Source organism: Eutrigla gurnardus (assembly GCF_963514095.1).
Source record: "Eutrigla gurnardus genome assembly, chromosome: 17".
NCBI classification, from domain to species: Eukaryota; Metazoa; Chordata; class Actinopteri; order Perciformes; family Triglidae; genus Eutrigla; species Eutrigla gurnardus.
Genome location: NC_139928.1, coordinates 3,893,314 through 3,910,239, shown reverse-complemented (window position 1 = coordinate 3,910,239; position 16,926 = coordinate 3,893,314). Strand labels below are relative to the sequence as shown.

The window sequence follows — 16,926 nt, the reverse complement described above, 5'->3', positions numbered from 1 at the left end:
ATATACTAGATTTATGAAAATGTTTATTTAACACTTCAAATATCCCCTTACCAAAACATGGGATCAAAACATGGTTATAAGAATATATCACAAACAATTAAAGTGAACATGTCACAGGAGATAGTGTAACAGGAGATAAGTACAGTTAGGATATAAGTGCATTGGCTTGCAAGTGATATCTCAGACTGGACGTACTTCTATGGTAGCTCATTTCATACCCACAGTACGCGCAGATGACTTTGGTCTTATCGACTGAACCATCCGGCAGTCTTTTGAAGGTGAATTTGCCGTTCACAAATCGCCCCTGTGGACACACACCTTCAAGGTCCGTGTCCACAGGGGCGATTTTAAACGCGTGTGGACGCGCCGCTTCCCAGTATTGCATGCTTGGTGGGCTGCCACTAGAGGATGATTGACAGGCGCTCTCCTTCAAACAACAGATTTTTGCGAGCATTCGCGAGCGTTCCCGAGGCGGCGAGTCGAGCCCGGCGCCTCTGATTAGCATAAAGTAGATTCGACTTCAACTTTAGGCAAAAGAGGAGCGGCCAACTCGCGCGCCGTCTCTCGAGATTCGCCGCAACGCCACCAGAATGCATTGCACAGCTTTTCACATACACAATGAATGGGACGCGGGGAAACACCGCTGCCTGTGGACACGCACCTTCCCTCTGGATCAAGACTACAGGTGCCACCGACGGCCATAAATCATACAATGCACGTTTTTTTTTTTTTTTAAATACCGAGCGTTAATCGCGCGTTAAAAAAATTAACGGCGTTAAGAGGATGTTGCGTTAACGCGTTAACTCTGACAGCCCTAATATATATATATATATATATATATATATATATATATATATATATATAAAAACAAGGCACACACACACACATAAAAACAAGACAATGCTGCTTTTTTCGGGGTCATGCACCACAATTCGAACACTATTCTAAATAAGAAAACGTAGCTGTTATACAACGAGTCATGAAGAGAATATGTCGAAGATCAAGACACACAGGAGCAGTTTGCAAGAAAGTAGCCGAGGGCAAAAAACCTGGCTTTCGTCAATTCAAATATAAATACAAAATATGTGTTGCTGCACCGAAAATGCTATCCTGAGAAAATTACACTGAAGGAAAATAATCTTTTACAAAGTGGCTCCGGCTCATTAGAGCATTGGCGCTTTGGTTAGCATACCGCTTCCATATCAAAATTCCCTAGATGGATGAGGTGTCAGACCCCCACCTGAGACGAGTTCTATTGTTTCTTCAGTTTATCCCTGTTTGACATCATGTAATTGTGACTGCTGCAGAAGTCACACATTTGGTAACATTTTGTGCTTGAGCGAGATTGAAAGCAGCAGCGTGGTTCAGGATACCACTTGACCTCTTATCAGAAATGTCCGTCTCTTTTAGCGCTTACCCTTTAACAGTAACGCCATTAAAACTGATCTTCATATTAGCGAGGCGTGTCGAGGTCTGAAGCTATTAAAACCTTTGTTGCTCTTTATTCTTGGCAGGCTGTGTGCGGTTTCTCATGTGTGGAATCTGATTTACGTTTTTCCACCTCATCATTGTCCTTTGGCAGCATGGGAACATCCAACAACCTGTCGAAGATCTGAATAAATGAAAAAGCACAAGCAGTTGCTTCCATAGTGTGCCACATGACACAGTTAGGTATCAGGTAGCATATTGTGCCCTTTCATACATAAATACATAAATGCAGCATGCAGGTTCATTGCACCTTTACATTGCTACACACATTGTTGCACCTTTTTAGTTTTGTCAAGAGGACAAGATTTAAGTGACTTTAGAAGCAGGTCCGGGTCTCACCCATTGGTTTCTGGATCACGTTCTCGAAACCGCAAGTTTGACATTTTTTGCCGTCGCCATCTTGGTTTTTGTGCAACCAGAATTTTCTTTTTAGGCAAACCAATTGTTACAATGAACTTTCAAGAACTGGAAAAACGTTGAAATGGTTAACGCTGTGAGATGAACACGTGGACAACTCCCAGACAACGCCATGGTCGTGTCCTGTCAATCACAAGCCACGCCCTAAACCATATCCCGCTTTACTGTCTGTTTGACTCTAAATGGGACCATCATTGAAATCAGGTGAGGAGTAGGGTCATTTTCTCATAGGCTTCTATATAATCAGACTTATTTGTGCAAACAGAGGAGTCACCTCCTGATGGCCAGTGGAGAGAATACAAGTTGATGGCACTTCCACTTCACTCTTCAGACACCCATGCGGTTGTGTGCCAAGCAGGCCCGGCCCTAACCAATCTGGAGCCCTAGGCAAGATTTTAGGTGGCGCCCCCCTTGCATCGGCAGTTTAGTGTATATACTCACAAGAAACCAAATAGCTTTATCTTTGACCTTTTTTTACTTAAAGAAAGCAAATTCACAATCAGAATAGTTTACAAGATAAAAAAATTATGAGTAAATAAATGAATACAAAAAATAAAATTAATATATGAAATACAATCATTTTTACATACATTCATAAATAGTCTTAAGTATAAGATCTAACTAAACACAAAATAAAACGTCTCAACAAGTTGCATAAAATAAATAAAAAATACAATATAAATAAGGCACTGCACAAAACAAGATATTAAAGGTGGGGGCAACAGGAAGACCGCTTGATGCTGCTGCATCATGGCTGGGTTGTGCTGCTGAGGTGGAGGCAGCAGTGGTAGACGTGGTAGATGGCCCAGGGGTGGGATTTAGAAACTTCAACAGTGCATCTGAAAAGAGGAGTATGTGACACCATTGAGTATTACAGTCTAATAATAAAAACATATGATTCCAGGAATAAAATGAAATGATATAATATAAATGAAAAACCAAAGAGATATATGTATGATGTTTACTGATATGCAAATTAGATTAGATTCAATTTATTGTCATCATTACAGTGAAATGCTGAATAGCAGAATGCAAAGTAGCAGTAATATAACATATGAGAATGTTATGTTATGATTATCTTTGACCGAATCACAGCAGTGCTCATATTCAAAACAGCAGTCTCTCTCATGTGATATTGCTTAATTAACATTAATGATGTGCACTTTAACAACTAGGCTTACAACTATAATATATAAAGGGGTGGAAAAGTGACTATTACCAGCAGGGCAAACGTTAGCTAACCAGAAGGCAATACAAATGTAAACAAATGTAAAGACCTGCTTAAAAGATCTAATACAAATGTCCCTGAGGAATGTAAGGTGGGAGTACCTTACATTCCTCAGGGATGAGGATGTAATGTTGTAACAAATATTATTTCTATTAAATAGGCTTTGCTTTGCATTTTAATTAACGTGGGATTATGTCTTGTACCAACTTTTTTTTACCATTTGTGGCACTGGCGTGGCGCCCCCCGATGGACGGCGCCCTTAGCATTTGCCTATACAGCCTATGCCACGGGCTGGCCCTGGTGCCAAGGCTAGCTAGAAAATTGAAGTGCAGACGGACAGAGACTCCTACGGAGCCCTGGAGGTGACATGAAGGGAAAAAAAAAAACGAAGGTAAAAAAAAAAAAAAACTGAGAAGAGGTATGTACTGGGGACAAACTCGAGATCTCGCGAAAGAAACTCGAGATCTCGCGAAAGAAACTCGAGATCTCGCGATAGAAACTCGAGATCTCGAGAAAGAAACTCGAGATCTCGAGTTCTTTTTTTTTTTTTATTATTATTATTTATTTATTTTTTCAATAAATCTTTATTGAGTGTCTTTTGGGGTCTGCAGCCTTCGGAGGAGGAGACCCGTTGCCTCCGTAGACCGCGTAGGCTGGGTCCTCCGAAGGCTGCAGACCCCAAAAGACACTCAATAAAGATTTATTGAAAAAAAAAAAAAAAAAAAAAAAAACTCGAGATCTCGAGTTTCTATCGCGAGATCTCGAGTTTCTTTCGCGAGATCTCGAGTTTGTCCCCAGTACATACCGCTTCTCAGTTTTTTTTTTTTTTTTTACCTTCGTTTTTTTCCCCCCTTCATGTCACCTCCAGGGCTCCGTACGACTCCTTATAGCAGTGATGGTGAAATACTGATATTCATTCAAGTTGGGTTGTTTGAACCCTCCACATTTGTGTTAGCTCTAGTGTTAGCACAGGAATTAGATTCGCTGGTCCCACCTTAAAAGCCAGCCCGCCTTAAGAGCCTGAGACAAAGTTGTGGCTAACTTACGGGCTAATCCGCTTCTCTTTAATCGGCAGATGGGAACCAGGTCTTCCACAGCTGTAACATTACTGATAACTTCAAGCTTGTTCCCTCTCCTTCTTTCTCTCGCTGTCTGGATCTCAGGCTGTCTCCAAGAGGTGAAAACAACGTTTTCATTAACGCTAATCAATACTATCGACTGAGACCCTTTCAGTCTAACAGAGCTAAAGTTTCTGGCTCGCTGTTAATTACTTAGTTATCACAAAGAGCAGCCACACAGGTAACTTGCATCTTTCACCTCCAGTCAATCACAATACTCCACCGCGCGCCTGCTCTTGAAATCCTGCTTTTCCTCCTTTCTCTCGTCTTTTCGTTATCCCCATATCCTCATTTCATCATCCATCCCATTACAAAGTGTTATTTCGAAGGTCAATTTAATTTCTGTTCAGTAAATTGCCACAAGGGAGGAGGGAATCCAATGTAAATGAAATAGCTGCTCTATTGCGGCATTCTTATATTCTAGTTTGTGCGTTTGTAGGTCTGTCACAAGAGACGGAAGGAGAAACGCGGTGGAAACCTCAAGAACAAGATCCAAGCACAATTTGCACATGATAATATGTGTGAACGTCTCCATCATAATGGCTCCGTGGCCGGCAGGAGGCCAGTTCGGTCCCGTCACCCCACGGGTCAGCACAATTGCACAGTTTAATAGGTCTTCCTGTCCGGTCCACGCTGGTGCTCGATCTCCTGGGAGATCCGGTCACTCGACGTGGAGAAGTCGGCCACAGCCTGGCAGAGAGAACGGAAAAGCTCCGGGGAACAAAAATCTCAGTTCATTCATTTTCATTCAAAATGTTTTAAACATGATTCATACAAAATGAAATTAATGTTTGAGTCTGCTTGTTTGGCGTGGTAATCTGAAGAAGGAATTGGCATAAAGACACCGTGTAATCTAGTTTTTATTATTCCTAGTCACGCAGCGTTTTGGCAACAGATGTATGGCTGCATATTTCTCTCCATTATTTCTTTCTTCCTTTCGTTTTGGTGTGTGTGTGTGTGTGTGTGGGTGTTAAGGGTTACCTGGGGCTTCGTCATCCTCTGAAAGTCCTCACTTGAAAGTGAATTCATTGCGACTCAAGTGCAGCCGGACCGCCTCCATCTCCGTCTCCTGACTCCACATGTCCGTGCTCATCAATACCCTGAGTTTGTGTGTACATGCATGTGGAAGGAGGTGACTCGACACTCGAGGTGAGGATGCAGATCACATGCACACTATTGCACTCTGCGGCTCACGTTAATGCAGTTTCATGAAATCTCACACACAGGCCCTTTAAAGCTGCAGTAAGACTTTTTGGGAAATATGGTAATTTGCTCTCTTGCTGTGTGTTGTATAGGAAGATTAATACTGCTGTCATATTAGACAGCAGTGACCTCAAATGAGAGATGCTTGTTCACAACTTTTTAAAAACGTCCTTGTGTGTATTTTGTCCTGCTGTAATCTTCGTCACTTCCAGAGAATCATGAAAGAATGTTTACTGGTTTCTAGTGTCTCAACTTTACACTGACTATAATATTGTTGTGTTTATGCCTTCCTTGCAAGGCACATTGGACTAGGGTTCAGTTTTGATTGCAGGGATCTTCAAAAATAAATAAATTAATAAATAAAAAAGTATGGATGCGCAAGTAAATATAGACTATAGGTGCCCCACACTCACACACACAAAACACACACACACACACACACACACACACACACACACACACACACACTGTATGTGGAAGGGAAAACATCTTTATTTGTAATTAAATATTACGCTGCTGTATTTCCTGAGACCCCCACAGATATTAGAGTTAACTGCGTTCATGGGAGCCGGTCTCACTCTATGGGAGCTCAGCTGGCTCCCACCTGACTCTGCACTGGATTGGAGTCATATCTTTTGTCAAAGTGCATTTCACTACGAGTTGACTCCAAATGAAGGATGATTGAGGCCACCTGGGTTACAGTGGCACTAATTCCAGCGATCCTCCCTAATTGGCCACAGACAACAGGTGACAGGATATAAAAGGTCTTTGAAAGACAGCAAACCGCTTGCCCTGCTTGTTTGTCTTGGGGCGAAAAGGTCACGGTGTCAGGCGTGGACTCGGAAACATGGAGGTCAGGACCCAAATGCAGTTAAAAAGAAGATTTATTTAAATAATAAACTAGATACAAAACTAAAACTAAAACTAAAACAAAGGATCAAACTAAGAAGACCACAAAGGCAAAAAACGACCGTCAAAGAAACACTTACGAAAAAAACCAGAACACAAAAGGGACACGGGAGGCAGGAGGCAGGAACGAATAAATCCAGGGACATGACGTGGTGCAGCATGCAGGGAGTGACAAAACAGCGACAGGGACAATTAACCGACAACGAGACAGGGGAAACACACAGACTATATACACAGGGAGGCAGGGAGCTGACGAGGAACAGGTGAAACACATTAGGGCAGGCAAGGTAATCAACACGAGAGGGTGGGGGAGTCAAGACAGCGGAAACAAGACAGCGGAAACAACAAGGACCAGGAAGTACGAGACAGGAAATCACACCGAGGACAAAATTACAAAATAAAACAGGAAATCAAAACCAGGGAAACACCGAACATGACAAAAACACAGATCATGACAGTACCCCCCCCTTAAGGGACGGATCCCAGACGTCCCCAAGGTTCATGATACATAGGGCGGGTGGAGGGGGTCAGGAGGAGGGGCTCAGGAGGCCGGGCATGAGGACGACCCAGCGGACGGGGTCGCTCGGGAGGCCGGGCATGAGGGCGACCCAGCTGACGGGGCCGCTCAGGAAGGCGACGTGGAGCAGGCGTAGGACGGCCCCCCGTCAGAACAGGAATGGGTGACGAGCGGACCTCCCAAAGGCTTCGTGGAGCAGGCGTCGGACGGTCCCCTATCTGGGCTGGTGACGGACGGGCCTCCGTCTGGACTGGTGTCAACCGGGCCGCCGACTGAAGACCACTGGCAGGTGTCGACCGGGCCGCCGACTGAAGACCACTGGCAGGTATCGACCGGGCCACTGACTGAAGACCACTGGCAGGTGTCGACCGGGCCGCCGACTGAAGACCACTGGCAGGTGTCGACCGGGCCGCCGACTGAAGACCACTGGCTGAGACGTGGCCTAGTGGCTCGGCTGTGACTGAGGCATGAGCTGGCAGCTTGGCTGGAACTGTGGCATGGGCTGGTAGCGTGGCTGGAACTGTGGCATGGGCCGGTAGCGTGGCTGGAACTGTGGCATGGGCTGGTAGCTTGGCTGTGGCTGCGGCCTGGGCTGGTAGCATGGCTGGAGCTGAGGCATGGGCTGGTAGCTTGGCTGGAACTGTGGCCTGGGCCGGTAGCTTGGCTGGAACTGTGGCCTGGGCCGGTAGCTCGGCTGGAACTGTGGCCTGGGCCGGTAGCTTGGCTGGAATTGTGGCCTGGGCTGGTTGCTTGGCTGTGACTGCGGCCTGGGCTGGTAGCATGGCTGGAGCTGCGGCCTGGGCTGGTAGCTTGGCTGTGGCTAAGGCCTGGGCTGGTAGCTTGGCTGTGGCTAAGGCCTGGGCTGGTTGCTTGGCTGTGGCTAAGGCCTGGGCTGGTTGCTTGGCTGTGACTGCGGCCTGGGCGGGCAGCTTGGCTGGAACTGTGGCCTGGGCTGGTAGCTTGGCTGTGGCTGTGGCCTGGGCTGGTAGCTTGGCTGTGGCCTGGGCTGGTGGCTTGGACGGGCGTGCCTCCTCTGGAACTGGTGACGGACGGACCACTGACTGGACTGGTGACGGACGGGCCCCCGTCAGAACCGGTATGGTTTGGGCACTTGGGAGCACCATCGGGGAGGCTCGCTTCCTCGAGCCGCACCTCCTCCTTGAGGCCGGCAGCCGACGAGCCAACTGCCGGTTAGCCAGCTGAATGCTCCTTGGCCCCCCCAGTGCCAGGCGGGTACCCAGAAACGGGTTCGGGGCAGGAGCTGGGAAGCTGTGCTGTGGCTGAGGCATGGTCTGGTAGCATGGCTGTGACTGCGGCATGAGCTGATAGCATGGCTGTGACTGAGACATGGGCTGGTGGCTTAGCTGCGGCTTCAAAAAAAAGTTTGCTAGCAGCAATTTGGCGAGCCCTGCTAGCAGGATTAGTCATAAAGTCCTGAACCCAGCGTGTTATTTTATAGCCATTAACTGCTGGATCCTCTCATGGTCGGTTCATTCTGTCTGGCGTGGACTCGGAAACATGGAGGTGAGGACCCAAATGCAGTTAAAAAGAAGATTTATTTAAATAATAAACTAGATACAAAACAAAAACTAAGACTAAAACAAAGGATCAAACTAAGAAGACCACAAAGGCAAAAAAACAGAACACAAAGGGACACGGGACGCAGGAACGAATAAATCCAGGGACATGACGTGGTGCAGCATGCAGGGAGTGACAAAACAGCGACAGTGACAATGAACCGACAACGAGACAGGGGAAACACACAGACTATATACACAGGGAGGCAGGGAGCTGACGAGGAACAGGTGAAACACATTAGGGCAGGCAGGGTAATCAACACGAGAGGGTGGGGGAGTCAAGACAGCGGAAACAACCAGGACCAGGAAGTACGAGACAGGAAATCACACCGAGGACAAAATTACAAAATAAAACAGGAAATCAAAACCGGTTAAAAACACCGAACATGACAAAAACACAGATCATGACACACAGGGTTAAGGAAAGTTGGGAGGTGAACTCAAAAGATTTAGGAAAAGACGACCGCGGTGCTCAGAGAATCCGACCGGACTTTCACTAAGCTACGTGATTATAATGCTGCTGATGATTGACGTCCGTCTGCGCTGGAGAAAACTTCAATAATGGACTACAAAAAGCACATTGTCCACTTCTCCCCATGTTGTTGGTTTTATAAACAGCTGGTTCACTGACTGGCTTCAGGTCCAGCAGCTCGTTCAGGACCAGCAGCTGGTTCAGGTCCATTGTTAAATATGGAAATCCGTTGCATCCTATGCTAAAGGAGATCTGAAAGGATAATTGGAGATCCTTTCCTTTGCATTTAGGGAATTCAAACAGCTCTGATCATGGCTGCTCCTTATTTACATCCGGGTCAATTCTTCAGTTAGGAACCTTCCAAAGAGAAGAAGACTATTCAAATGCAACCTGTGTTTTTCAATCCAGGGAGTTTTCTGTACCAGAATTTTTTTAATTTTTTTTTTATTGTCTGTCGTTTTCGTGGCCGATCTGTATGAATTTAATGATTCTGAAAAATCAACTCTGGGTCCATTCTGCCCACTCACACTACCAACCACCACTACCACACAGTCCAACTCCTCCAGAAACTGGAAATTGCAGTCCATGCACCATGTGCTTCTCAGAGGTGCCCGTTTTCATCAAAAATAATCATGATGAAACAAAAGGGAGGAGTTGTTGCTATAGTTACCTGCAGTTTAATATATGTCCTGTCATTTGATTCAGTATTTTTGTTTTAACATGAACTGTACTTTATTCTGGATCTCTGGTTTTGTCTTGAATTGGCATCCTCTTTTTTAAAACTTGTACTTGTTTAGATTTGTCTATCTGCTGCTAAAGATTACACTAAATTGATTTTTTGCAACATATCAAGAAGCTTCCTTGGCTTCCTTCCAAACAAATTAACAAGTCATGAAACGGGTATTTTTTTGTATTGCGACATAAAGCAAATAAAATAGCCTGATCTCACACACATTATGTGGTGCTGCCATATAATGTCAGATAAGAAGCCATTAGGATCCTTTGTTTGTTTCAATGTAAATATGTTTAATCAAAATCTGTGTAGGGAAGATATCTAGGTGGATGGATGGGTCAAACAGGACTTTCACCAAGGAGACCGACGTTTGTATCTGTATGAGTTAGTCGTTATTATAACCTCTATAAACAGGTGCAAAGAGGCAAGATATTGAGAATGAAGGTGTTCTGGTTTCTGTTTGTAGACGCAGTTGACCAATCATGTTCGAGCAGGCTTTGGAACCGGCCGGCTATCTTCTGAGGATGACGTTGCTGTTTATTGATTACGATCTGGTTGACCACATCGTCTCTCAGCTTGATCGCCTTGCGTCTCAGTTTAACTGGACCGTTAACAATGAGCAGTGCACGGAAGAGGAGGTCTTGGCCCCCCTGGAGATCCACTGGCTACACCAGATCCCCAATCCGCTTCTAAGATTGTTTAAACCCAAACCATCATCATCAATATTGCTGCCTCAACCTAAAACCTGTGGTGGAAATAATTTCAACACATAACGTGTCACTATGAGGCCGTGGGCATTTCACGATGAAGGCACACTGACTTTAAAAAATGCATTGAAACATTTTAATAATAAAATAGCTTGAATCCATTCTTTATTCTCAGGATCCACCAACTCCTTGTTTTTGTTTGAATGTGATTGATCTGTGGCTGAGCCACCACACGCCGATACTCTTATAGACACGAACAGATGGGTCTGCATGATGCAACGTTCCTGCCGACACGAGGCTCCTGCTGAGCTTCAACATGGGGAAGATATTATCCGCACTTCAACTAGTACCATGCAGGTAATTAATATATATATATATATATATATATAAATGAAGAGGCTCCGGGATCCAGACCTTGTGGGCCAGACCATCCTCTAAGACATCTCGACTATGATACAGCATGTTTTCTGGTAATTCCACAAATAGTCGATATGAAATGACCATATGGTAAAGAGTATTTTTTTCCATTTTATAAAGTAAAAACAAACAACAGCTTTAAGTGAAATTACAGAGAAGTCAATAAATATCTTCACCTTAACACTGAATATGTTAACAGGCATGCACATATTATACAGAGCAGAGACAACAGTATCATTTAACTCAACCTTCACATATGATTCTCCACCATTATTAAGCAGAGAAACCCCCTAAATGCACTGTTGCATTCTGAGGTTGATCTTTTAGAGAAAGAAAACACGCAAAAGACATATCTAGGTGTTTATTTGACCAAACACTAACGTCTATTCACATCTGTATATTTCTCCTAAAAGTTAGCTTGGTATAGTGCCTCGTTTGCATATTTAAACATTTCAGAAAATGTGTCACACAAAAGATAATTTTACAATTCATATCATTATAAAGGCTGTTTTTCTCAAAATGCGTTTTTTTGACCCAGAAACCTCTTCAGCACCAAACTTTCAGTTTAATTTCTATCTATATTCTGAAAGTTTTTACAGAGGGGTTTGTTCATATATCATTCATAGGTTAGCTTATAAATATTCTGATTTATGGAGTGATAAAAAGACATATCTGAAATTCCCTCTTGACATTTTTTTGACTGTAATATGTCAACAAAACAAACAAGAATTTTCAACCTTTATCCAATTATTGGTTAAATAAACACATTTGATAAGATAATGCCTCATTTCTCTATTTAAACATAACATTTTCAGAAAAGTTTTAACACAAACTGAATTCATGTCTTCATGTGGGGAAACCAACTGGGGGACACACACACACACACACACACATTGCGATATCTCGATACATGATTCCATTGAAAGACAATGAATCGTGCCGTTGAATTATCGCCCAGCCGTTGCCTGAGTGCAGATCTGTGTGTCTGGCTGCCACAGCAACAGATCCATGCATTATTTAGCATGTTTACTAACTGAATAGCAAAGCTGGCGCAAATGCCCTCGGCATTGGGGGTCTCTCTTCCATAATTGCAGATTTCAGTTTAGATTCTTTTCACAGAAACCTCCACACTGTCGCTAATTAGACGCTTTCACAAACATTTAAACCCAAGCTGTCCCTCCAGATGTGTGCTGCATGCGTTCAGATCGCTGCCGAGCGAAGGCTTCATGTGCTTGCCTTCATCCGGAGGTGAGAGGATAGTCGTGCTCAACAGGCTGCGCATCTCAAAACTCAAACAAGACACTGCCTAAAAGTATGTATCTGGTGGAAACTCAGAAATACACACGCTTCACACACATGCACGCCTCCCACACCACACGGGTAATTAATTCTAATTTGAACGGCCGTGGCCTCACCTCCTACACTCGTGCCTTCTGATGGTGCCTGGAGATCTTCAGCGAGCGAGAAAGACGGGCAGGCTGAAGCAAAGCCGCGGATAGGAAAGTGAAAAATAAAAAGTCAGAGAAAGCTGATATGATTGAGAGAGCCTCATCGCTCCCGAGTGACAGCTGGGATTTGTGGCCAGCAGCTTCGCAACTGGCAGCCAGAGGGGGTCAAATTGAATTTGGAGGCCTTTTAATACCGAGACGTACCAGTAAACAGGAAGCAATAGGCACACAACCCGGCCCGGTAACCATATCTACCACTTATATCTAGACAGCAGGGTTTAGGATTTTAGGTTTGAATCTGTCACTTCTGTGAGCAGAAAAAGAGTTCATGCATCGAATCAGGCTGGCATGCGGGGGCAGCGAGATCTCTGTCAACGGTCATGTAACAGTGTTTCATCAGTGTTCTCCAGGCAGGAGGTAGTACGACGTCCACGGGCTGTGTCCCACACCGCTCACTCACCCTACAAGGCCTGAGACAAGGCCGTCCCATCTCCTAGACCCCTGCATTCGGAGGATCCAACTGACGGATCCTTCACGGCCTATCCCAAGATTAGTATGCTTAGGTGCTTCTCCTTCTCTCGTTGGAGTGTTTAACAAACATTCATTTGTTATTGAAGTTGTTTTCTGGAGTCCCTTTATTAAATATTAAAATAAGTTGTTGTTCACAGTTGGATGATTAATTGTGCTTTTAAACCTCGTTCATCTGCACAGTCCAGGGAACGCTCACTAATTAGAACAAAATCTCTGCAATTGTTATTCTCTCTTTATTCGGCAGCAAATTAACACTTAGTCTATATTGAATGGAATGAGTTACTTTTGAGTACTGCTGGTTGTGTGTGTGTGTGTGTGTGTGTGTGTGTGTGTGTGTGTGCAGTAGAAGGACTCCTCCTCAGCTAACAGCCTCACTGATGCTGCTCTCCTCCACAGCAGGTAGAACAGCTCCATAATCCTGTAGGCCTCATTAATAAACACGTTAACTCTCAACAGCTGATGATTAGCTATTGACTCTGGCTGGCTGATTAGCTACACCTGACTGATCGATGAGGTTAAACCATGTGTACTAGGGGGGACTATGTTCAAAACTCAGTCACCTGTTAAATGAACAAAACTGAAGATTCTCCTTTACTTCCGCCCACTTTTTTAGTGCGAACGTCCTCTGACGTCACAGACACGCAATCACACGCACATCTCATGAGAGCAGTTCGAGTGTGGATCATTCCACCGAATAAAAAAAAGGGTTACTTTTTATTTTGAGTGAAGTCAAGAAGAATATGTGAACATGATTTGAATGTGATGAATGATTGATTAGCTGTAATCACACTTTCGTTGACGCACGTCAGCAGGCAGCTCCTGGATTATATGGTTAGCAAACAATAATGACAATAAAGCAACGCCGTTGTATTGTTGGGGTTGTAGCAAATACGCTCACATTAAACACACCGAGGAATACACAGGATGTACGCTGAGGCAACACGCACGCGCGCACACGCACGCAGATCACTGAGCGTGGAGTATAAAAGGGGGCATCCTTCCCACTCCACAGAGAAGTGCTCTCCTCACTCTCACACTCTGACACTCACTCTCTATTCTCAAGGTAAGGAAACCAGGCTACTTCATAATCATTATTATTATTACTAATATTGTATGACAGACCAGAGCTTTGAGCAATTAAAAACAATTGGATTGTGAAAATAATTGTTTCTTCTTCATTTAAAAATAAGTAAACGCAACAGGTATGCAATTGATCACATTTGGTTTGTTTTGTTCTGAAAATGATTATATTTTCTTGATTAAAAATAACTTTTGGGGTCATTTTATGCCGTGAATTTACTTCCAGAATGCAAAGTGGAAATTCTGCTGCTTCTTTTCTGCTTTGACAATCGGGTCCCTTTTACCTGCTAAAATTGATCCGAGGTCCACGGTTGCGTAGCGCGCTTTTTTCGCGCTCCTCTTCGGCGCCGTCGGAGCGCTCACTGGCTGCTGAAGTCGTCTGGTCTGGTTGTAGTTTTCTGAGTGTGGGAGATGAGCGCGCCTGTGAATCCCAGACCGGACTGCATCTAGAATGAATAAACCCCCCCCGTGTGTGTCTTTAGATGGCTGCAGGGCTGTGTGTTTGTGTCGTGCTGGCCGTCTTGTGTACGAGCTGTTTGGGGCTCCCCTTCTCCTCCCAGCCTCTGGACGAGGGCCGCCGCTCCATGTCTGCTGCTTCTGAAGGTACACATTTGTCACCGCGGGGGCCAAAACAACACCTTTTCATTAAGTCCGTTTCTATATCTGACATGTGCCCGTGTGTCTTTTTGATTTGTCTAGCTCTCCTCGAGGCCGACACCCACACCCTGGGAGAGCACCACCTTCAACACAGCCGCTCTGCCCCCCAGCTGAAGGCTCTTCCTCTGGCTGAGGAGGATGCAGACTCCCGAGCCAACCTCAGCGAGCTGCTGGCAAGACTCATCTCCTCCAGGAAAGGTGTGCGTTGTGTATTAATAGTTCGCTGCGCCTCCTCGAAGGATGCTTTTTGGTAGAGGCGCGCGCACGCAGAGAAAAACATCTGGCAATAGCGGCATTTGCGAAATAGGTTCATTTTTCAGTGATGAGTGCCCTTTCCTGCCATTCTCCTCCCTTTGGTCTCGCTAATTACTGGAATCGGCGCACAACCGGCTTTGTCAAATGAATTAGTGGCTCTGAAAAGCTTTTGTGGTTTGAAAGAGCAAGAATTAGTGCGCGCAGACTTCCGGCCATCCTCCTCATGAAATCATTTCACTTTTTTCTCCCCGTCTGATTCCCTGTCGACCCCCCACCCTCTCCTAGTCCTTCCTCGTGTCCTCTGATCTCCCTGGATTCCTACGTCTCAACTCCGACAACGCGCACTTTTACGCGCCGACATCTGAATCTTCTTGTGTGTCTTCGCCTCCACGCAGATCAATTAGCCTGGAACTTTGTGACACATTGTCACAGAGAGACACGTCTCAACATGATTACAATGTTAGAAAAAAACAACAACACAAAACGCTCTGGAGATGAAGTTTTCTGCCTCTTCGGCAATATAGTTTTTGGTTGTTTGTTTTTTCGCTGTTGCGTAACCGCCAGCACACACACGCAAAACAGACGCAGAAACTTTTCAGACAGTGAAGTCTAGAACATGTCAAAGTGCACGTCGAAATGAATATGTAACACTCGAGAGGAATGTGTGTGTTCTGTTTAACCGCGCGCGTGTGCGTGTGCGTTGCGGGTGCCAGTGTTCGCGCGCTCACTGACTGTTCACTTCATGTTTCGGTGTAGGAGGTGTCGTTGTCGAGCCTTTTCTGCAGCCAATCTTCTCGGCACACCAGGGAACTGAAACACCGCGTGTATGTGTGCGCTCGCGTGCATGTATGTGTGTGTGTGTGTGTGTGTGTGTGTGTGTGTGTGTTGCGTGGGAGCATGTGGGTGGAATGAAAACAGCATCTCCGCGAGCGCTCAATTGATTACCAAACGGACAGCATCCCTGCTCCTGTTTCACAAGAAGGGAGGTCACAGCGTCTGTGGGGGAGAGAAGAACTGTGATGATCACAGAGTAACACACACGGACACACAAAGGAAGAGAGGGTAATAGTGGGTTGTCACCCTCAAGTCCAGCTGGGGTTGCAATTCCCCCTTTATTTTGGATGAGAGAGAGAGAGAGAGAGAGAGAGAGAGAGAGAGAGAGAGAGAGAGAGAGAGAGAGAGAGAGAGAGAATGAGAAAGAGATGATTAAAACATCCCCAAAAAAGCAACCATTTTACACAATCCATCATCAGCTGTGGAGCTACAAACACTTTTGTCCCAGAAGGAAAAATAAACACCAAATTGTGAAAAGTGTAATTTGGTAATGAACTCAACTAACTGCCAAACTGTCTCTAAGGGCAAACAAACAAACACAAAAAAAGTAGTAAAAGAGATGATGGTTTTGATATTAATACCATCCATCACTGAAAATACATTTTAGTGCAATAAGACTATCGCTCACCCCAAAAACATCACATTTCATTAAATAATATGATAATATCGTGATGATGTTATTAAAACACATTAAATGATTCCTCTCACAGAATAACATTCACTCTGTTATTGCAACACATTGGCTTTTTACGTCCGGCTTCCACCATCGGATCATTTCAAACTCTGCAGCTCTTTGCAGAAACGAACCAGAAGTATAGAAACGTAGTACACCACGTAGTACACCACGTCTTCTATCACCTCCACTCACCCTCCTCACTTCTCCTCCCAGGTTCTGTGCGCAGAAACTCCACGGTGAACAGCAGAGCCAACGGACTGAGCGCCAACCACCGGATAGCAGACAGGGACTACTTAGGGTGGATGGATTTCGGCCGCCGCAGTGCAGAGGAGTACGAGTACTCCTCGTAAAGGGAAGTCACGGCCCTGCGTACGGGCACGCGGGTAACAGAAGAGAAGAGAAAAAAAACAACCCCACGCAAGCTGGCTCCTCACTGTCTCACAATAAAGAGTCTACTTATGATGTATTTGTTGTAAATTTGTTTGTAAAACTGTAACAATGCAATATACATATGCCAAATTTTGCAGAAAAGCTCTCACTGTCCATGGTTTGTTTGTTCCTGGTTTCCTCTGGTTTCTTTATCATTTAGAGCGGAGAGAATTGGGATGATGTGAAGGTCTGTTGGGAATAACTGGACTGAATAAAGATTGGAATTATCA

The 16,926-nt window shown here is 44.9% G+C and overlaps 1 protein-coding gene across 2 annotated transcripts in view; it reads left to right on the top strand.

The window, feature by feature from the left end:
* The window catches only part of LOC311028233 (cholecystokinin-like), a 69,053-nt gene extending 52,127 nt beyond the window's left edge, over positions 1-16,926 (top strand). Inside the window, exons 1-4 of one of the 2 annotated variants that reach the window (XM_084032635.1) lie at positions 13,779-13,828; positions 14,328-14,448; positions 14,545-14,700; positions 16,481-16,926. In XM_084032635.1, coding sequence (XP_083888761.1) covers positions 14,328-14,448; positions 14,545-14,700; positions 16,481-16,617 — 414 coding nt within the window. In that variant the 5' untranslated portion in view covers positions 13,779-13,828 and the 3' untranslated portion in view covers positions 16,618-16,926. Of the gene's footprint in view, positions 1-13,778; positions 13,829-14,327; positions 14,449-14,544; positions 14,701-16,480 lie in introns of those variants that run through there. The other variant, XM_084032636.1, reaches the window with a different exon arrangement.